The sequence below is a fragment of the Macaca nemestrina genome, chromosome 3 (assembly GCF_043159975.1).
Source record: "Macaca nemestrina isolate mMacNem1 chromosome 3, mMacNem.hap1, whole genome shotgun sequence".
NCBI lineage: Eukaryota > Metazoa > Chordata > Mammalia > Primates > Cercopithecidae > Macaca > Macaca nemestrina.
The window spans coordinates 86,271,853-86,295,091 of NC_092127.1; the positions used below are offsets into that span (position 1 = coordinate 86,271,853).

The following is a 23,239-nucleotide window of genomic DNA, read 5'->3' on the forward strand; positions in this document are numbered from 1 at the left end:
GTCTTAGGTGCTAGATTTCAATATTATTTAAGAAACAAATCAAAATCAATTTATTTTCTAGTAAGGTCAAATATATATGTTTATTTCATGTGTTTATTGGTGATGTGGGCATTTCTAATTCATCTTCTTTATCTGTTTTTCTTTTAGCTATTTATCTTTAATGGCAATTTTTTTTTTTGGCTTTTTTTTTTTTTTTTTTTTTTTGAGATAGAGTCTCACTCTGTCACCCAGGTTGGAGTGAAGTGGCATCATCTTCCTCACTGCATTCTCTGTCTCCCAGGTTCAAGCGATTCTCATGGTCTCACTGTGTTGGTCAAGCTGGTCTTGAACTCCTGAGCTCAGGCAATCTGCCCACCTCAGCGTCCCAAAGTGCTGGGATTACAGGTGTGAGCCACCATGGCTGGCCTCTTTAATACAGATTTATAAGGCCCCTTTGTTATATATTTTCAAAAATTCAAATTCAAAATAAATCCCCAAATGTCCCATTTATTAATGAAGTATTTTGTCATATGGATGTTGTAAAGCTATGTATGTTGAAATCTTTTGTTTTTCTTTTATGGTTGTTTCTGTCTTTGGTAGTTTGCTTAAAAATAATTCCTCTCAGCTACTTTATGGTTCCTGTATTTAAAATTTTGATTCATTTGAAGTTTCTTCCAAATAGTTAATTGGTTGCCTATAACTCATTATTTGAACAATTTCTCTCTTGTCCACTGACATATTACTTTTATCATGCACTAAATTCCCATATACTGATATAATATTGTTATTCCTTCTCTTTTAATCTTTAAAAAGGTTAAAAGATTAAAATTCTTTTAAAAATATGTATTTATTTAATGTTCATTGGATAAAAGAAATACAGAAAATATAAAGAAGGAAGAAAAGCCAATAAAACACCTAATATAAAGCAGATATAAAAGTCTTTACCACTGTAAAATTACTAGTGTTTATCTTTCCACATTGTTTTCTAAGTGTATATAGACAAATATAATAACATAAAAATGAAATCATCACCTAAGGTGGTTTTGTTAGCTACTTTAACATTTAAAACATATCGTGAATATATTTGTCTGTGTCTGTAAATATAGATCCAGAATTATTTCAAATAGCGTCATAGACCCCATTATAAAGATGTGTTCTTATTCAAAGTCTACACTTAAAAATAAAAATTATAAGTATGTAAATATACACATATACCAAAAAGTGGCAGGCATCAGATACTTAGTACTTTTTCTGTAAATTTTATTATTACCTTATATTCTTCACATGCAATTGGGGCAAATGGCCAGAGAAAGATATATTTTAGATGTGTAAATTTATTAACTATAAACTATAAGAGTACATCATAGTAGCTATACATGTGATTAACAAGCTAGTCACAATCATTCTTTTCATTTTATAAACACAAACTATTGTATTATAAATACAAAATAAGAAAAAGATAGTTAAATGTTAGCTGTTATGAAGAGTGAAAACATTATATAAACTTTGAACGGTTGCTTTCTGCATATGCATCAATGTAATTTCATGATTTTCTACCAATTTCATTTGTATAAAGAATCTCTATGATCAATTTATCATTCACTTTCATGTCCCCACATGGAAAGTGGTAGGTGAATATCTGTAGGAATACAATTTATTGTCTGCCTGTCCACTGAAAAAGTAGCACTGTGTCCCTATCCAGTCTACACTACAAACTTTGTCTTCATGAGCAGCCAGATCATGCAACTTCTTGTATCCCACAACTTGACAATGGTATCTAAAGATCCTGAAATCAGCTGCTGTTCATGGGTAGGAGACCATTTTACTAATGTCACCCAACCTGTATGTGAAGTTAGGGACAGTGACATCAAAGAATGGTCTTTAGTTCAGGGATCCCACAGTCTGGTATGCCTATCTGTGCTTCCAGATGCTAACTGCTTACAAAGTTGGAGAATGGGAAATACAATTAAGCACTTTATTTCCTGTCAGAGTTTGACTTCAGACTGTCAGACTTAACATCCTACACTCTAATTGTATGGTCCCAAGATGCACTGCAGATTTCTTCAGCATCTGACCACAGAACTGAGGAAATTGCTTCCTTGTGACCAGAGACGGTCACTATGGGAGTCCTAACTGCTCTGTGTTCTCTGTCGATTTGTGGATTCCTCCATTTCGTCTTCTTCTTCTGTAGGGACTGTAGACCAGATCTTTAGCATCTTATCCCAGGAGCCACTACAAAATTTAGTTCCTGAGTTATCAACAGCTATAGACTCTCACTTCCAGCATGACCTCGGCAGCACAGTCGGGCTTTCACTTTGTTTCTCTCTGTTCCACTCCCATAAGAGAATAGTCGGATCCATAGAGGCACTCAAACATAAGCAAGACAAACTGTTTTTTTTTTTTTTTTGCCCAGGCCACATCTTTTACAACATCTGTATGTCCCACAATTGTAATTATTGACTTTCCTTCCAAGGACTGGATTCGAGAGGTCTTATCATAAGAACCAGTCAAGATCCATTCCTCTGCCCCTTTAACTGAAATGATCCAGTCATCATGGAACATGCATTGCTCTGGCTGGGGTGCTGTGTACTTCACGTATTCTCTTTTCACAACTACTTCTGATGACATGTTCTCCAGTTCCGTGTGTTTGATCAAGGACATTCGCAGAAACTGGCCCTTAATAAGGAAATACAACTCCATATGTTTGTGGAACTCATTTTTGTCCTTTAGTAATTTATTGATGGTGTTACTAAGGTCAGCAAATTCAGAGGTGGCAGGGACTGAGAAGGAAACATCATCTACGGCATATTTCTTGTTATCGGTGTAGAAGTGTGTTTGGAGCTGAGCCATGGCAAGGAGTACACACAAGGCTTTTGGGTTAGTAGACAGAGAATGTGAGCTCCTGTCTCTTAACTACAAAGAGGCCACTCAAAATTAGACTGCACAGGTAAGCGAGAAGCTGCACTCTAAGCCTGGACTCTGCTTTTTCTGCTTGGGTCTCCTCCACCCACAGTCATTCTTTCTAAGGAGCCATGAGTCTGTCTATGGAGTCTCCAATCTGCAGGTTATCACTCATAAGTACATTCTAACAATGTATGTGCATCAGTGTACATTATACTTTTGTATTCTTTAAGTAGCAAATAAGCAGTTTCTATGTGAATTTTGTTAAACTTTTGGTGAATTTCAAACAAATAGTTAAATACAGATACTTGCAAAATGAAATTTCATGTATCCATCACCTGGCTTCAACATGATCAATTCATGGCTAATTTTGTTTCATCTCTATCCACTGTGCCATCCCTTATTATTTTGTTTTGTTATTTTTTTATTTTATACATATGTTTTTTGAGATAGGGTATTACTCTGTCACCCAGGCTGAATTGCAGTGGCATGGTCATGGCTCACTACAGGCTTCACCTCCTGGACTCAGGCGATCCTCCTGCCTCAGCCTCCCAAGTAGCTAGGACTACAGGTTCACACCACCATACCCAGCTAATTTGTTTCTTTTTTGTAGAGACAGGGTCTCCCTATGTTGCACAGGATGGTCTCAAACTCCCGGGCTCAAGCAATATTCCCACCTCAGCCTCCCAAAGTATAGGGATTATAGGTGTGAGCTGCTGCTCCTGGCCCCCTTAGTATTATAAAGTAATCCCAGTTATCACATTATTTCATCCACAAACATTTCAGTATGGGTCTCTAAAAGATAAGGACTTCCTTTTTCTTCAGCGTAACCACAATACCATTATGACTCGTGAAATATTTTTGATGTGTTTCAGAGAAGAAAGTCCCATTATTATAATCCAAAATGACTAAACATACATTTTTTCTTAAAACAGAAGGTTTTCCGGTTGTTATACTAACCTTCCACAGAGATCTTAAGACTTGTAAGAATGAAATATTTGTTTTAATACTGGGAATGATAGAAAATATTTTTAAATTAAAAAAGAAAAAGTAATGAAATGTTTGGCTTTAGTGATCATTTTGTGATGTGAAATGATCTCAAAAGCTTTTTAGGAAATGACCCTTTAAAGATATGTATGTCTTCTTCTAAAAATTTGACTGACTTAAAGTAAAATTAAAAAAAAAAGGTTGACTGCATCTATCAAGTGTGACATTAAGGAGATAAAATAGCTAATGACTCTGCATTTGAAATTTAATTTAAACAGAAATAGTTGTCAATTAATAACGTTGTTCAATTTCTGGGAAGAGAAAAGTCCAAGGTTTTTAAGCCCTCATTTGGAAAAAAATGGTTTAAAAAATCCTGATCCTTAAACCTGGACATAGGCTCTTTTGTTTGATGCCACATGAGGTGCGTTTAGGGTATGGGAGGATTTGCTTTGTATGGCCCCGAACTGAAAATCAAAGGACCACCTGAGAGCTGAATTTTTAGGAAAGCGTTGGCTGGTCCTTATCGTATATAAGTATAAATATATGTAATCAGCCTATACAATTCATTTTCATGTAGCATTTATTTTATGTCTTCCACGTGTGGTGCACTTTTCTTGGCCCTTTCACGTGCACGTGTTCATGTAATTTCCACAACAACCTTCTGGAAAAGGTATAATAATTCACATTGACTGAGGCTCAGAGAAGTTATTGCCTAAGATTATGCACCTAATGGATGATGGAGCAAGGATTCAAACACCGATGTTCTTTTCACCATTGCATGCTGCCTATTGGCAGAAACACTAAATAGTAAACAAATGGAACAGTTATTATTTTAATTCAAATGTGTCTGATGAAAATAGAGACATGAGTACAATATACTTTTGTTCAAAATATACCACTAAAATCACCCCATTTGCTAAGAGCTCTCAAAAAATGTAAATATTTTCTCAGGGTTAATTCACATATCACTTCTTTCTGTGTTCTCCATCTCTTGGAATTCTCTTCGTTTCAACCATCCCTTCTGTACCACAATTGCTGAAATGCTTGTGTCTAACCACCACATCTCACCTGATTTCCAGCTAGAAATTCTGTTCAACTCTCCAACCTCAGTGTCTTCATGGCATGTGAAACTCCATATATCCAAATATTTCTTCTCTCAATTCTCCCAACCCTTACTTTCTCTTATTTTACCTATTTACAATAAAAGCATAAGTATTTTCTCAGTAAACTAAGCCTAGGATCTTGGATCCGTTTTTTTTTTTTTTTTTTTTTTCCCTCATGTCTGTTGTTAGGTACTGGATCTTTTAAGTCCAATCTATAGTGTCTTATAACCATTCCTTACCATTTCTACCACTATCAACCTAGCTCATTGTTTTCTTTTTTTTAAAAAGAGATAAATTAATTTTAATGACATTTAGAAACAGGTAAAGCATATAAATACTAAACGGTTTTTGTTGTTGTTGTTGTTGTTTTTAGATGGAGTCTTGCTCTGTCACCTAGGCTGGAGTGCAATGGCACTATCTCGGCTCACTGCAACCTCTGCTTCCCGGGTTCAAGTGATTCTCCTGCCTCAGCCTCCCGAGTAGCTGGGATTACAGGCACCCACCACCACCTAGCTAATTTTTGTATTTTTAGTAGAGATGGTATTTAACCATGTTGGCCAGGCTGGTCTTGAACTCCTGACCTCGTGATCCGCCCACCTTGGCCTCCCAAAATGTTGGGATTACAGGCATAAGCCACCTTGCCTGGCCAATAGTAAACAGTTTTAAAGGTAGGCTATGTTATGAAAAGCATCCCTGTCTTCTAGGTCTCCAGTTCCCTTGTATAGAAACAACCACGATTAACCAGTTTCTTGTGTATTCTTCCATATATGTTATAAACATATACAGACAGATAATCATATATGGATTTATGTATTTTCCCCCCACAGATGATTGCCTTCTATATATATATATATATAGTTTTATATTGACTTTTTTCTTTAACTTAATATATCTTAGATATCATTTCAGATCAGTACATGTAATAGAAATGATAGCTATCATTTGTTAAGTGCACACTATGTACCAATAACTGTTCTAAGCACTTTTGATAATTATCTCGTGCACTCCTTGTACTGATCCTATGAGGCATGTAGGTATGCTTACTATCTCCGTTATAGAACTGAGAAAACAGGTGTACAGAGATGTTTTATGAGCTTCACAAAGACTCACAGGTATTAGGATTAAGCTGGGGCTCAAACCCATGCAGAAAATATTTCACCAACTGCGTCTTCCACCTGTCGGCTACAGTCACCTCCTGGCTTTGTCTCAGAGGCAGTGGAACCATGTAGCTGCCCAGCCTCACTCCCTGAGCAAGTGTGATCTCCTCCTCTGACTCTTCCTATCAGCTAGGAATCTGTCTCCAGACATTTATTCTAACCTTTCATGAGTTCCAGTGCTGGGAACCCCACCGCTACGCTTTAGTCAGGTGTCACTTGTCTCTGTGTCTCCTTAAAAACCTTGCATAACGCCTGGCACTTATAGTGGGCCAAGCAAATGGTTTGTCTCGTTTTCCCTTTTAAATTGTAGTCTCTTTGGTCAGAAAATAAGGACTCTCCTTAAATTGCAACTTTTTTCACTTAGAGCTGTGTTAGGTGGGAAACAATATTTACTAACTTAAGGATTTTATAAAAATATAATGTTAAGGTTGACCAAAACATGTTGCCAGACTTGTGGGCTGATCTCTTGTACCTGTGTACCCTTTGAAGTGAGAGTCATAGCTGAAGATCCTATTTGACAGAGGAGAAACTGAAGTTTGGAGAATATAGCTTCTGAATGAAACACTGTGATTGTTAATACTGAGTGTCAACTTGATTGGATTGAAAGATACAAAGTACTGATCCTGGGTGTGTCTGTGAGGGTATTGTCAAAGGAGATTAACATTTGACTCAGTGGACTGGGAAAGGCAGACCCACCTTTATTCTGGGTGGGCACCATCTAATCAACTGCCAACAGAGCCAGAATAAAAAGCAGACAGAAGAACGTGAAAAGACTAGAGTGACTTAACCTCCCAGCCTCTATCTTTCTCCGTGCTGGATGCTTCCCACCCTCAAACATCAGACTCCAAGTGCTTCAGCTTTGGGAATTGGACTGGCTTCCTTGCTCCTCAGCTTCCAGATGGCCTATTATGGGACCTTGTGATCATGTGAGTTAATACTCCTTAGTAGACTCCCCTTTATCTATCTATCTATCTATCCTATTCGTTCTGTCCCTCTAGAGAACCCTGACTAATACAGATTTTGGTACCAGGGGTAGTTCTAGAGGAACAGAATATTAAGGATGGAGTTCTTTTATTGATTTTGGGGTTTCTGGAGTTGACTGCTTAATTTGATTAGACCAAAAAATGCTAAGGATTCTGTATCTTTTTTTTTTTTTTGAGATGGAGTCTCGCTCTCTCACCCAGGCTGGAGTGCAGTGGCACAATCTCTGCTCACTGTAAGCTCTGCCTTCTGGGTTCATGCCATTCTCCTGCTTCAGCCTCCTGAGCTGGGACTACAGGCACCCGCCACCATGCCTGGCTAATTTTTTGTATTTTTAGTAGAGGCGGAGTTTCACCATGTTAGCCAAGACAGTCTCGATCTCCTGACCTCGTGATCTGCCCGCCTTGGCCTCCCAAACTGCTGGGATTACAGATGTGAGCTACCGCGTCTGGCCTAAGGACTCTATTTCTAAAAGTATGGAGAACACCAATAGTCCTTGGCATGAACTGTTTAGAGAGTTATGCAAAATAAATGCATTTGATACTCCTGATTCACTGCTTGTGAGAGGCAAGGAGTTTAGTGACTCTAAACATAATACCTTTGACCATATGTGGAGAGACAAGGAACATAATAAAACTGGTTGCTTGCTCCTACGTTCACTGGACAAAGTGATGAAAGAAAAATGATGAGCTCAGGGATTATAACTCCCAGCTTCAGAAGCAGTACTGAGCCTCACCCCTGCTAGATTGCCCTGAGTGAGAGTCTTATCTCCTATAGAGAAAGAGCTGAAACTGTGGAAAAATAGACACAAGCTCTTATCATGTGAGTGGCTGACCTGCCACGAAAGGTGCATGCACAGCCTTTCCAGGGGTCTACTGTTAAAGTGAGGGCATTGATTGGAAAAGAATGGGACCCTGCAACTTGGACTGGGGATGTGTAGGGGGCCTGATGAAGCTGGGGACGCTGAGCTTGTAAACTCTGATGAACCTTTTTTGACAGAAGAAACAGCTTCTTCATCTCCAGTAGTGGCAACATTCCCTCCCTAACCCATGCTGCCATCAACCTTCCCACCTTTGTCTGAGGAGATAAACCCTGCACTGCTTGAGGCAACAGTGATGGCCTCCTCTGAGGCAGTTGCCAGGCAAAATAATGTTGATTCTCCTCAAGAGCCACCCCCAACATCCCTGTTTAGTCTAGACCTATACCTAGACTAAAGTCCCAGTGGACCCCTAGAGGTGAGGTTCAGAGTGACCCATGAGGAGGTGTGCTACACTATAAAAGGACTGCTTGATTTTCTAATTTATATAAGCAGAAATCTGGAGAACGGGCACAGGAATGGATATTAAGGGTGTGAGATAATGGTGGAAGGAACACAGAGTTGGATCAGGCTGGATTTATTGATTTGAACCCACTAAATAGAGATTCTGCTTTTAATGTTGCAGCTCTGGGAGTTAAAAAAGTTTTAATGGTTCTAATAGTTTATTTGCTTGGTTAGCTGAAATATGGATAAAAAATGGCCCACTGTGAGCAAGCTAGAAATGCCTGATCTCTCTCAGTTTGATGCAGAGGAAGGGATCCAAAGGTTTAGGGAGATTGGATGCTGGAGTGGATTGGTCACTTTAGACCTACCCATCCCAGCTGGGAGGGTTCAGAAGATATACCCTTGACAAATGCTTTGCGAAATAGATTTTTGACGGCAGCAACTGCATCTCTGAAGAGTCCTGTAATTGCTCCTCTGTGTATGTCAGATCTAACAGTGGGAACTGCAGTCACTCAACTACAAAATTTATAGGCCCAGAACCCCTTGAATGAAGGGGAGGCTGGGTCTCCTTGAAAAGGACCCCACTATGCTAGTGACTGTTTATACTGTTAATATTTCTCCCATCCTTCCCCAAGGAGACCCCCAGCCTATTACCAGGGTAACTGCATTGAAGAAAGGGAAATGATCAGACATTTTAGGGACTACTGGACACTGGCTCTGAGCTGACATTGATACTAAGGGACCCAAAATGTCATTGTGGTCCTCCAGTTGAAGTAGAGGCTTATGGAGATCAGGTAATTAATGGAGTTTTAGCTCAGGTCTGACTTATAGTGGGTCCAGTGGGTCCCTGGATTCATCGGGTGGTCATTTCCCAGTGCCAGAATGCATAATTGGCATAGACATACTTAGCAGCTAGCAGAACCTCCACATTGGCTCCCTGACTTATAGGGTGAGGGTTATTATGATGGGAAAGGCCAGATGGAAGCCCTTAGAGCTGCCCCACCTAGAAAAATAGTAAATCAAAAACAATATCGCATCCCTGGAGGGATTGCAAAGATTAGTGCCACTATCAAGGACTTGAAAGTCTCAAGGGTGGTGATTCCCATCACATCCATGTTTAACTCTCCTATTTGGCCTGTGCAGAGGACAGAAGGATCTTGGAGAATGACAGTGGATTGTTATAAACTTAACCAAGTGGGGACTCCAATTGCAGCTGCTGTACTATAAGTGGTTTCATTGCTTGAGCAAATTAACACATCTCCTGGCACCTGGTATGCAGTCATTGATTTGGCAAATGGCTTTTTCTCCATTCCTGTCCATAAGGCCCACCAGAAGCAATTTGCCTTCAGCTAGCAAGGCCAGCAATATATCTTTGCTGTCCTACCTCAGGGATATATCAACTCTCTGGCTTTATGTCATAATCTTGTTTGAAGAGACTTTGATCACTTTCACTTCCACAAGGTATCACACTGGTCCATTATGCTGGACCAGTGTGCTGATTGGATCCAGTGAGCAAGAAGTAGCAAACGTACTGGACTTGGTGAGACATTTGTGTGCCAGAGGATGGGAAATAAATCCAACTAAAATTCAGGGAACTTCTACCTCAGTAAAATTTTTAGGGGTCCAGTGGTGTGGGGCCTATTGAGATATTGCTTCTAAGGTGAAGGATAAGTTGCTGCATTTGTCCGCTTCTACAGCTAAGAAAGAGGCACAATGCCCTGTGGGCCTATTTGGATTTTGGAGGCAACACATTCTGCATGTGGTTGTGTTATTCTGACCCATTTATCAGGTGACTCAAAAGGCTGCCAGTTTTGAGAGGAGTCCAGAACAGAAGAAGGTTCTGCAACAGGTCCAGGCTGCTGTGTAAGCTGCTCTGCCACTTGGGCTATATGACCTAACAGATCCAATGGTGCTTGAGGTTCAGTGGCAGATAGAGATGATGTTTGGAGTCTCTAGGAGGCCCTCATAGTTGAATCATAGCAGAGGCTGCTAGGATTTTGGATCAAGGCTCTGCCATCTTCTGCAGATAACTACTCTCCTTTTGAGAGAGAGCTCTTAGCCTGTTACTGGGCTTTGGTGGAAACCGAACCTTTGACTATGGGTCATCAAGTCACTATGCGACCTGAACTGCCTATCATGAAGTGGGTGCTTTCTGACCCATCTAGCCATAGAGTGGGTTGTGCACAGCAAATGGAAGTGGTATATACATGATTGGGCTCAAGCAGGTCCTGAAGGCACAATTAAGTTACATGAGAAAGTGGCTCGAAGGCAGAAGTGGCTCACTCCTGCCACCCTGTCTTTTCTCCCCCAGCCTGCACCAGTGGCCTCATGGGGAGTTCCCTATGATCAGTTGACAGAGGAAGAGAAGACTAGGGCCTGGTTCATAGATGGTTCTGCATGATATGGAGGCACCACCTGAAAGTGGACAGCTGCAGCACTACAGCTCCTTTCTAGGACATCGCTGAAGGACAGCGGTGAAGGGAAGTCTTCCCAGTGGGCGGGACTTCGAGCAGTGCACCTGGTTGTGCACTTTACATGGAAGGAAAAATGGCCAGATGTGCAGCTATATGTTGATTCATGGGCTATAGCCAATGGTTTGGCTGGGTGATCAGTGACTTGGAAGAAGCATGATTAGAAAATTGTGACAAAATTTGGGGAAGAGGTATGTGGATGGACCTCTCTGAATGGTCAAGAACTATGAAGATATTTGTATCCCATGTAAGTGCTCACCAATGGGTGACCTTGGCAGAGGAGGATTTTAATACTCAACTGAATAGGATGACTCATTCTGTGGATACCACTCAACCTCTTTCCCCACCCATCCCTGTCATCACCCAATGGGCCCATGAACAATGTGGCCATGGTGGCAGGGATGGAGGTTATGCTTGGGCTCAGCAACATGGATTTCCACTCAGCAAGGCTGACCTGGCTATGGCCACTGCTGAGTGTCCAATTTGCCAGCAGCAGAGACTGACACTGAGCCCGTGATATGGCACCATACCTGGGGGTGATCAGCCAGCTACCTGGTGGCAGGTTGATTATATTGAACCGCTTCCATCATGGAAAGGGCAGAGGTTTGTTCTCACTGGAATGGACTCTTACTCTGGATATGGGTTTGCATATCCTGCACGCAATGCTTCTGCCAAGACTACCATTCATGGACTCACAGAATGCCTTATCCACCATCGTGGTAATCCACACAGCATTGCCTCTGACCAAGGCCCTCACTTTACAATGAAAGAAGTGTGGCAGTGGGCTTGTGCTCATGGAATTCACTGGTCTTACCATGTTTCCTATCATCCTGAAGCAGCTGGATTGATAGAATGGTGGAATGGCCTTCTGTCGTCACAATTACAATGCCAACTAGGTGACGATACTTTTCAGGCCTGCGGCAAAGTTCTCCAGAAGACCATGTATGCTCTGAATCAGAATTCGATATATGGTACTGTTTCTCCCATAGGCAAGATTCATAGGTCCAGGAATCAAGGGGTGGAAGTGGAAGTGGAACCACTCACCATCACCCCTAGTGATCCACTAGCAAAATTTTCTTTCTGTCCCCGCAACATTACATTCTGCTGGTCTAGAAGTCTCAGTTCCAGAGGGAGAAATGCTGCCACCAGGAGGCACAATGATTCCATTAAACTAGAAGTTAAGATTACCACCTGAACACTTCGGGCTCCTCCTACGTTTAAGTCAACAGGATAAGAAGGGAATTACAGTGTTGGCTAGGGTGATTGACCCAGACTATCAAGACAAAATCAGTCTACTACTCCACAGTGGAGATAAGGAAGAGTATGCATGGAATACAGGAGATCCCTTGGGGTGTCTCATTGTATTACCATGCCCTGAGATTAAGGTCAATGAGAAACTACAACAGCCCAATCTGGGCAGGACTACACATGGCCCAGACCCTTCAGGAATGAAGGTTTGGGTCACTTTACCAGGAAAAAAACTGTGACCTGCTGAGGTGCTGTTTGGTAACATGAAGTTCTTCAGTGGTTATTTCTGAGATTTTGTTGCACCCATCACCCAAGCAGTATACAGTGCACCCAGTGTGTAGTCTTTTATCCCTCACCCTCTTCCCATCCTTACCTGCCAGTCTCCAGAGTGCACTATATCATTCTTTTTTTTTTTTTTTGGTTTTTTCAAATGTTTATTTTATGTACAAAGAACTATCATGGTTTTTCACTGAGTAGATGACCTTGGATAATGCTTTGAAGGAAGATCATTTAGTCCAACTTAATGAAACCGATATCCTTCGCGTACTGACGGAAACACTGGCGGCACATATTGAGGCCATATTTCCGGATCAGACCGTGCCGGTTTGAACACACGCGACAAGAGCGAGAACCCTGGCCGAATTTTCGCGGGTGGCTCCAGTACAGCTGCTGGTGACCCATCTTGCTCTCCGAAGTGCAACGAGGTAAAAGGCCACTATATCATTCTTAAGCCTTTTGCATCCTGATAGCTTAGCTCCTACTTATAAGTGAGAACATACAATACTTGGCTTTCCATTCCTGAGTTACTTCACTTAGAATAGTGGTCTGCAACTCCACTTTATTTTGTTCCTTTTTATGGCTGAGTAGTATTCCGTATTATGTATAACATATACCACATATAACACAATTTTTGCAATTGCAAGTTGTGCTGCTATAAACATGTGTATCCAAGTGTCTTTTTTATATTATCACTTCTTTTCCTCTGAGTAGGTACCCAATGGTGGGATTGCTGGATCAATGGTAGTTCTACATTTAGTTCTTTAAGGAATCTCCTTAACTGTTTTCCTTAGTTGTACTAGTTTACATTCCATCCAGCAGTGTAAAAGTGTTCCTTTTTTTAACCACATCTGTGCCAACATCCTTTTTTTTTTTTTTTTTTTTTTTTTGATTTTTTAATTATGGCCATTCTTGCAGGATAAAGGGGTATCTCATTGTGGTTTTGATTTCCATTTCCCTGATAGTTAGTGATGTTAAACATTTTTTTATTTTTCTGCTACTTGTGTATCTATCTTCTTTTGAGAATTGTCTATTCATGTCCTTAGCCCACTTTTTGATGGGATTATTTGATTTTTCTTGCTAATTTATTGGAGTTCCTTGTAGATTCTGGATATTAGTCCTTTGTTGGATGCATAGTTTGTGAAGATTTTCTCCCACTCTGTGTGTTGTCTGTTTACTCTGCTGATTATTTCTTTTGCTGCGCAGAAGCTTTTTAGGTTAGTTAGGTTCCATCTATTTATCTTTGTTTTTGTTGCATTTGCTTTTGGGTTCTTAGTCATGAAGTCTTTTCCTAAACCAGTGTCTAGAAGAGTTTTTCTGATGTTATCTTCTAGTTTTTTTTAAATGGTTTCAGGTCTTAGATTTAAGACTTTGATCTATCGAGTTGATATTTATATAAGGTGAGAGATGAGGATCCAGTTTCATTCTTCTGCATGTGTCTTGCCAATTATCCCAGCATCATTTGTTGAATAGGGTGTCCTTTCCTTACTTTATCTTTTTGTTTCCTTTGTCAAAGATCAGTTGGCTGTAAGTATTTGGCTTTATTTCTGGGTTCTCTATTCTGTTCCACTGGTCTATGTGCCTGGTTTTATACTTGTAGCATGCTGTTTTTGTGACTATATCCTTACAGTAGAGTTTGAAGTCAGATAATGTGATGCCTCAGGATTTATTCTTTTTGTGTAGTCTTTCTTTGGCTATGTGGGCTCTTTTTGAGTTTTATATGAATTTTAGGTTTGCTTTTGTGAGTTCTGTGAAGAATGATGATGGTATTTTGATGGGACTTGTACTGAATTTATAGATTGCTTATGACAGTATGGTCATTTTCACAATATTGATTTTATTCATTCATGAGCATGGGATGTGTTTACATTTGTTAGTGTTATCTATGACTTCTTTCAGCAGTGTTTTGTAGTTTTCCTTGTAGAGGTCTTTCATGTCCTTGGTTAGGTATATTCCTAAGTATTTTATTTTATTTTTTTGCAGCTATTGTAAAACGGGTTGAGTTTTTGATTTGATTCTCAGCTTGGTCGCTGTTGGTGTGTAGGAGTGCTACTGATTTGTGTACATTGATTTGGTATTCCAAAACTTTCCTGAATTTATTTGTCAGGTAAGGAACTCTTTGGATGAGTCTTTAGGGTTTTCTATGTATATGATCATATCATCAGTGAACAGCAACAATTTTACTTCCTCTTTACTGATTTGGATGCCCTTTATTTCTGTCTGTTGTCTGATTGCTCTGGCCAGGTCTTCCAGTACTATGTCAAAGAGAAGTGGTGAAAGTGGGCATCCTTGTCTTGTTCCAGTTCTCAGGGGGAATACTTTCAACTTTTCCCTGGTCAGTACAATGTTGGCTGTCGGTTTGTTGCAGATGACTTTTATTTCCTTAAGGTATGTCTCTTCTATGCCAATTTTGCTGAGGATGTTAATCATAAAGGATGCTGGACTTTCTCAAATGCTTTTTCTGCATTTGTTGAGTTGATCATATGATTTTTGTTTTTAATTCTTTTTTTATGTGGATGTATCACATTTATTGACTTGCATATGTACCTGCCTCCCTGGTATGAAACCCATTTGATCGTGGTGTACTATCTTTTTGGTATCCTGTTGGATTTGGTTAGCTAGTGTTTTGTTGAGGCTCTTTGCAGCTATGCTCATCAGAGATATTGGTCTGTAGTTTTTGTTTGTTATGTCCTTTTCTCATTTTGGTATATGCTAATACTGGCTTCATATAATTATTTAGGGAGAATTCCCTCTTTCTCTATTTTTTGGAGTATTTTCAGTAGGATTGGTACCAATCTTTCTTTGAACATCTGATAGAATTCAACTGTGAATCCATTTGGTCCTGGACTTTTTTTTGGTCAGCAGTTTTTAAATTACTGTTTCAACCTCACTACTTGTTATTGGTCTGCTCAGAGTTTCTATTTCTTCCTGTTTCAATCTGGAAAGATTATATATTTCCAGGTGTTTATCCATTTCCTCTAGGTTTTCTAGTATGTGCACATAAAGATATTCATAGTAGCCTTGAATGATCTTTTGTATTTCTGTGGTATCAATTGTAATATCTCCCATTTCATTTCTAATTGAGCTTATTTGGATCTTCTCTCTTCTTGATTAATCTCACTAGTGGTCTATCAATTTCGTTTATCTTTTCACAAAACTAGTTTTTGTTTCATTTATCTTTTTTCCTTCCCTTGTTCAGTTCTGTTGTTGAAACTCTCCAGTGTATTTTGCATTTCTCTAAGTATGTCTTTCATTTTCAGAAGTTGTGATTGTTTTTTCTTTATGATATCTGTTTCTCTGGAGACCTTTTCATTAATATCCTGCATTGTTTTTTAAATTTCTTTAAGTTGGTTTTCACCTTTCTCTGGTGCCTGCTTGAGTAGCCCGATAATCAACCTTCTGAATTGTTTATTTGGCAGTTCAGAGATTTCTTCTTTGTTCGATCCATTGCTGGAGAGCTAGTGTGATCTTTTGGGGGTGTTATAGAACCTTGTCATATTACCAGAGTCACTCTAACTGGTTCCTTCTCATTTGGGTAGACTGTTTCAGTGGAAAGATTTGGAACTCAAGAGTTGCTGTTTAGATTGTTTTGTCCCATGGGGTAATCCCTTGATGTGGTGCTCTCCCCCTTCTCCTAGGGACGGGGATTTCTGAGAGCCAGACTGCAGTGATTGTTATTGCCCTGCGAGTCTAGCCACCCAGCAGGGCTACTGGCCTGCAGGCTGATGCTGGAGATTGTCTGCAAAGAGTCCTGTGATGTGATCCATGTTCAGGTCTCCTAGCCATGGATACCAGCACCTGCTCCAGTGGAGGTGGCAGGGGAATGAAGCGACATCTGTGGAAGTCCTTGGTTGTAGCTTCGTTTAGTGCACTGGCTTTCTCAAATGCTGGTTATGCTAGCAGTGAAGTTGTTGTGTGAACAGACTCAGTACTTCTGGTTAACCAGGATATTGCAGGCAGTGGAATTACTTGTTTTCTTCTTTAGAGCAGGGTTGTTCTTTTATCAGTTTGAGTTGATTGGTCTCTGGCCAGGAGGTGGCCCTTTCAAGAAAGCACTAGCTGCAGTAGTAGAAGGGGGATATAATCTTGCCCTACATTGGCCAGGATGAGTACTTGGGTTTCTCAGGTGATGGGCAGGGCCATAGAGGTCCCAAGGGTTTATGTCATTTGTCTTTGGCTACCAGGTCTGGTAGAGAAAATCCATCAGGTGAGGACAGGGTTAGGCGGGTCTGAGCTCAGACTCTTTTTGAGTGGGGCCTGCCATGACCACTATGGGGTTCTCAGGCTAATGGAATTATGTTGCCAGGGGGATTATGATTGCCTCTGCTGCATCACACAGGTCACTAGGGAAGTGGGGAAAAGCCAGCACTGACAGGCCTGACCCGGCTGGGTGCGGTGGCTCACGCCTGTAATCCCAGCACTTTGGGAGGCTGAGGCAGGTGAATCACGAGTCAGGAGATCGAGACCATCCTGCGTGAAACCCCATCTCTACTAAAAATACAAAAAAGTTAGCTGGGCGTGGTGGCGGGCGCCTGTAGTCCCAGCTACTTGGGAGTCTGAGGCAGGAGAACGGCGTGAACCCGGGAGGCAGAGCTTGCAGTGAGCAGAGATCGTGCCACTGTACTCCAGTCTGGGCGACAGAGCGAGACTGCGTCTCGAAAAACAAAACAAAACAAAACAAAAAGACAGGCCTTACCCAGCTTCCATGAAGCCAGCAAGACCAGTCTCACTCCTAGTGTGCCCCCCCAACAGCATTGAGTTTATATCAGTTTATATCCAGGCATCTGGTGAGCAGGGCTGAGATCTTGCCCCAGGCTATAAGCCTCCCTGCTGAGAAAGCAAGCATGGTTCTCAGGCCTCACCCCTCCCCACCTGCTCACACCTTTGGCTGTACCCATATCTGTACTTCCTTTTCACCACCCCCAAGCTCCTGGATTCTGCTCAGGAAGATTCATGCTTGTCGAAAATATTACAAAGTTCATCCGGGAGATTCCTTCACCCTGTGACTCCCCTCCAGTTCTCCTGGGTGCCTTCCCTTCCCCAAAGACCTCTGTGAGATAGGCCAGGAGTGGCTTCCCTGAGCTCGAGCTGGGGACTCACTCTTTCCGGTGCTTCTTTTCTCAGTACTGTTATATTTTGCTTGGCTCCTGAAATCCCAAGTCTGACATTGGTCTGAAGCAGAATTGGGGAGCAGAAAAGCTATACCTTGTTAAGTAGTCTCTATATCTATAATCAGGCATAATGATGGAGTCCAGAAGCTTACTGAGAAAATGAGACTGATGATATTGTCATTTGCATGCTCTGATGACACATGGTTTGTTGATGTACAGTAAACAGAGTAAATACGGTGTCAATTATAAATAACTAGCCGAGGCGCACACATGGCATGTTTGTTTCATGGTTGCTGCTTTATAAGTAGCACTGACGTTGTAAATGTTGATGGTGTTGTGACATTAACGGTAGTACTAGGTAATGACTAAGTATATGGACCCTGGAGCCATCTTTCCTGGTTCTGAGTCAGTCCTCTACCACTAAATAGCCATTTGAGTATGGGCCTCGTAGTCTTTGTTGATAAATGGGGATGATAATAGTACCTACTCCAGTAGGGTCACAGGCAGTAACTTTTAACTATTATTGTTGTTGTTGCAGTTACCAGCTGGTATAAACGTGTAAGTATATGCAGCATGAGGCGTTGTAGTATAGTCCAAAGAATTCAGACCTTGGTGTTAGACTAGGTTCGTTTCTTTCCTCAGTGTACATACTTCTGCTTAGTTGTGGGACCTCAAGAAAGCTACTTCACTTTTTGGAGCTTTAGTTTCTTCCTCTATTAAATGGTATTTACTGTACATGTTTATTATGAAGATAAGAGTGTATGAGTGCCTACTTTAGAGGCTGATGTGTAGTAAATGGTTGACAAATGATACTCTTATTTGTTTTAGGGTTCATGGGTTTGCTTAACAACTCAGACTGATATGGGTCCTTAGTCATGAGAGGTAACCCTGAGCTGCTATTTGCTCTAAATAAGGCTCAGAATTTCAGTATGATCAAATAGGGTCAGACCAATCTGGAACCAAATTAAGTTGGTTGATTAGCATTTGGAATAGTAATTTTAAATGTAATTTAAACCTCTATAACTTTTTTTTTTTTTTGGTATTTTCTCTTAGTAAGAGAAAAATTTTTAATAGACTATTTTTTTTTTTTTAGCATGCATGTCAGTTTATTCACCACACTTCCACCAGGAACTCTCACTGGTTAGGGAATGAAAGAATTGAAGGAATGGGGGATGTACAGGTGGAAGTAAAAGGCACACCTTGAGCGTGCTATGATGGGTTGAAGGGTTGAAAAGAGGTTGGTCTGAAATTGATGAGCCTCCGATTTCAGAAGCTCAGGAAGTTTGTGCCCAGGAACTATGCATGCCTTCAGCCAAATCCCCTGCACCTGATGGAGCAGAAGCAGGCACTGCCTACCCTGGCCTGGGCCATCTGCTGGCCGTCTGCTGGCTCTCATGTCAGGCATTTTCTGGGCCTGGCTGTTGCAGCTAGTGGGATCACTAACGTTGCATGGCCATGGCGTCTTGGCCTAAACAAACAGGTGAGGTCTGGCTCTGTCTACACAGCAGCAAAAAAAGGTGACTGATTAGCAGGAGATCCGTAGTGCACAAATAATGGGAGAGGGTGTGCTTTTCAGCATTAGACAATAACTCCAAAATGTAGTGTAAACTCACAAGGAGGGGGTGACTCAAGGCTGGACACATGACTAAGTAAGAAAATGTGACTCTGTAAGCTGACCCAACTTCTGAACAAACCTCCTAATACAGTCACAGTGTGTTTCAGTCCCCTTGACTCTAAACCATCACAGAAGCAGAAGGAGGAAGAAGTGGTGGACTGCCCAGCTGGAGCCTGGGAACTGTCATGACTGTCTAGATCTCTGAGGTCAGAGGGCGTCACAGCCTGCTCAGATGCTGAGCCTGGGACGGAGGGGGAGAACAGGATATAGATTCCCAGGAGGGCTGTCCCCATGTCCCTCTCCCTGCCCGTCTGGCTCCTTGGGCCTCCTCTTTTACCGCTGCTTCTTGGTCTCTTTCTTGGGCCTGTTGTTCACAGAAGGAACGGTAGCCTTGGGCTTCCTTGTCACGTCAGCACTTCTGGGCTCTGATGGTTCAGCGTCTGCCTCGTGGGACTTGAGAATGGGTATGATGAGGGCCAGCACACAGATGAGTTGGAAGATGGCTCCCAGGAAGAGTCCATACCGTAGCGGGTTCTCCAGGAAAGTGGGCTTGGGCACCTCTGGAGGTGAGAAGTCTAGGTCAGAGGCCATGGCCCAAGTTGCTTGCTGCCTGAGGTCTCTTCTGACTCACCACTCTTCAGAGCCAACTCTCGCACTGCCGCCCCACTCCCCTGGAAGAGTAGACTTTGTAGGTTCATGGCAAAATTGAACAGAAAGTACAGAGGGTTCTCACATACCTCCTGCCTCCTTGCCTGCATAGCATCCCATTCTTCAACATTCCCCACCAGAGTGGTACACTTGTTAGAATCAATGAACAGACTTGACAGGTCTTTATCACTCCAAGTCCACACTTTACATCAGGGTTCATTCTTGGTTGTACATGTTGTGGGTTTGGACAAATGTAATACAAATGACTTGTATTCACCGTTGCAATATTGTAAAGAATAACTTCACTGCCATAAACATTCTCTGTGCTCTGTTTATTCATGCCTTCCTCTACTTAACCCATGGTAACCACTGATCCTTTCACTGTCTCCATAGTTTTTTCTTTTCCATGTCAAAAGACAAAATTACAACAAATGTAGTCGAAGATAAAATTGTTTTTTATTTGTCATTCATGAATCAGGAAAGCATCCATTCTACAAAATACAGTGAGCACTTTCATGGAAGTATAGTGGGTTTTGTAAGGAACAAAGAAACAGAACAGTGGGAAAAAAACTGATTGATTAACATGAGATTACTTCAGGTTACTTTTCTAGAAAGGGTAAAAGCAGAGAGAACCGGCCAGTGTGGTGACTTACGTCTGTAATCTCAGCATTTTGGGAGGCCAAGGTAGGAGGATTGCTAGAGCTAAGGATTTTGAGACCAGCCTTGGCAACATAGTAAGATCCCCATCTCTACAAAAAAATAAAAATAAAAAATTAGCTGGGCATGGTAGCATACACCTGTAGCCCCAGCTTCTCAGGAGGCTGAGCTGGGAGGATTGCTTGAGCCCAGGAGGTTGACTCTGTAGTGAACCATGGTTGTGCCACTGCACTCTGACCTGGGTGACAGAGCAGAGCAAAACCTGTTTCAAAAAAATGCAGAGAGAACTTCCTTACTCAGGTGAACTGGAATCTCAAGTTTTCAGGAAAAACTGGTCTGTTTGCGGATCTACCTGCTTCGTTAAAGTTTCATTTTGATTAAGTGGTACTTAGCATGAGTGACTATTTTGGTTTGATCTGCTCTGCTGAGGCCTAGTACAGGAGCTCAGTCAACAACAGCCTCCTATAATTTTTATTTAACATTCAGAATGTCATATAGTTGAAATCATACATTATGTAGCTTTTTCAGATAGGCCTCTTTAAAGTAAGATAAAATTTTAACCTATAAATTATGTTTGTGTTGAAAAAATATATCTGGGAAGATTGCCCTCTTGAACCAACTTGCAAATTCCTTCAGGGAGCTGGGAGACGGGAAGGAGACTTATGCCCTGCCAAACAGATCATCAGCCAGAGCCTGGGCTTAGTGTGTTGATGTGTTGTGGCTGAATTGCTCTCACACCTTCCTTCTTATGATATTTTTAACTGTATTGGACTAAGTCCACAGTGTAGAGTTATAAATAGGGCTTGGGGGAGTGACATGGTCATGCTAATAATTAGGTGCCTCTTCAGACCTGCATCTGTAAATATGTGTTCCATGTTTGTTCATTGGAGAGGCCGAGTCCTGTGTGGGAGAAGAGCAGAAAAGAAAGCAAGTTGGCTGGGCTTGGCACACGGCATTTAACAGAACAAAACCTTCCCATTAACCAGACCTTAAAAGCCAGTTTGGTGATTACCTGTTGTTTTAAATCTCATCAGTCAGTCACTCTCTCCCCTAGTAGCTTATCAAAATATTTCTTCCAGTTAGGATCAGTTTCTGGCAGATACCTATCTTGATCTTGATACACACCCAGTGATGTAGTGCCTCTTACAGTTTTGCCCTGGGCAACTGCCTAACTGGCCATTGCCATCTTAACGTGGTCATCCGGCTCTTACCTGTGTGGAACTTAGTGTTGGCTTTTCCTTCTCGACTTAGAGTTTTAGTACTTAAGGAAATACTTGAATCTGTTCCTGACAAAGGAGGGGAAGCCCCTCCATGCCTGCACGATTTCCTTCTGTATATTGTTCATGGATAGATGAACTGAAAAGATTTGTTTGCCACTTTCTGTTCTGCCTCCTGTCTTGAGTCTTCCTCTGGGAGATAAAGAGTGGAAAGAGTCCAGATACGGTGGCTCACGTCTGTAATCCCAGCACTTAGGGAGGCTGAGGTGGGCAGATCACCTGAGGTCAGGAGTTCAAGACCAGCCTGACCAACATGGTGAAAACCCATGTCTACTAAAAACACACAAAAAATTAGCCAGGTGTAGTGATGCATGCCTGTAATCCAAGCTACTAGGGAGGCTGAGGCAGGAGAATCGCTTGAACCTGGGAGGCAGAAGTTGCAGTGAGCTGGGATTGCGCCATTACACTCCAGCCTGGGCAACAAGAGCAAAACTCCATCTCAGAAAAAAAAAAAAAAGTGGAAGAAGAGTGGAAAGGGATAGGAGAAGAAAGACTTAAGGATTTATGAAGAGGCAGACATGGGTCTAGACACTGAGATGGAGCAACATCTATGAACATCTAGGAGGCCAGTCATCTTGGGCAGGGGTTAACAAATGTGTTCAGTAAAGAGCTAAATACTAAATATTTTAGACTTCCAGGGCCAGATGGTCTCCATCATGTCTACTCAACTCTGCCACTATAGCATGAAAGCAGCCATATGTAAAATGTAAAGGAAAAGGCATGGCTGTGCTCTAGTAAAACTTTATTTATGGGCACATGTCCATTCTTACTTAGCTTGCTAGCCACACAGAAACATGTAGTGAGCTGCATGTGGCCTGTGGGTGGCAGTTTGCTGTGAGGTAGGATAATATAAGAAACCTGATGTTAATAAGTTTTGTAGTATCTGTGCTGCCTGTGTATTCTCTGTAGAGATCCTTTTCGTGCTCACTTAGCGAAGTGAAAAATAACTGGAAATGCTAAATGAATCCAGTGAGTGGAAGGGAGTTGAGCTGACTTTTGGGCAGTGGAGAAGTATTCCCCCTGGAGGCCGGCTGGGATAGTGGCAGCAAAAAGCAGAGTGAGAACCACAGGGCAATGAGAGACTGCTGGCTACACACCATAGATTCAGTCTTTCATTCATTCTCTGCTGATACCTTGGTGGTTTTGTGTTTCGTTTTAAAAGGGGAAGCCAATCTTTTTTTTTTTTTTTAATTATTTCAGCAAAGCAATTTACTTCTGCAGAAGGGTGCCACTTGCGTCACTCAAGATCGCAAGAGCATAGAGAACAAAGGAGACCAGGGGTTTTTATCCTTAACACAGTTCCTATCTCTGTGCCACTCCCCCATGGACTGGGGTTGGATCGCACAATTTGAGCTGACCCGATTGTCTATTTGTACATATTGTTTTGAATACAGAAGGGGAGGAGGACAGAGGTGGAGCGTGTGAGACGTGCAGTTTCAGGGGAACATGGGGTACAGGTAACCAAGGGAACAGATGTGAGTTATTGACTAGAGCTGATGGGAAGAGGGTAGGCTGTTTACGGTAACTAGGGGCAAGGAAGAACAAGAAAGTTGAGTTTGAGAACAAA

At 41.6% G+C, this 23,239-nt stretch overlaps 2 protein-coding genes and 4 pseudogenes across 2 annotated transcripts in view; 3 read left to right on the top strand and 3 right to left on the bottom strand.

The window, feature by feature from the left end:
• LOC105486341 (mannosidase beta) overlaps positions 1 to 23,239 on the top strand; it is a 135,490-nt gene that overhangs the window by 6,511 nt on the left and 105,740 nt on the right. The window lies entirely within an intron of this gene.
• LOC112427469 (keratin, type II cytoskeletal 8 pseudogene) overlaps positions 1 to 23,239 on the top strand; it is a 33,080-nt pseudogene that overhangs the window by 6,377 nt on the left and 3,464 nt on the right.
• On the bottom strand, positions 1,585 to 2,829 carry LOC105486340 (ribosome biogenesis protein WDR12 pseudogene; annotated as a pseudogene).
• On the top strand, positions 2,222 to 12,798 carry LOC139362356 (uncharacterized; annotated as a pseudogene).
• On the bottom strand, positions 12,502 to 12,794 carry LOC105486339 (small ribosomal subunit protein uS14). The gene has a single exon (XM_011749192.3). It carries the CDS (start codon positions 12,767 to 12,769, stop codon positions 12,599 to 12,601), a length of 171 nt encoding a protein of 56 aa, XP_011747494.1. The 5' UTR covers positions 12,770 to 12,794; the 3' UTR covers positions 12,502 to 12,598.
• On the bottom strand, positions 19,424 to 19,681 carry LOC139362357 (protein MANBAL pseudogene; annotated as a pseudogene).

Coding starts and splice junctions, on each gene's coding strand:
- LOC105486339 (XM_011749192.3), bottom strand. CDS start 12,769: ATGGGTCACCAGCAGCTGTACTGGAGCCACCCGCGAAAATTCGGCCAG.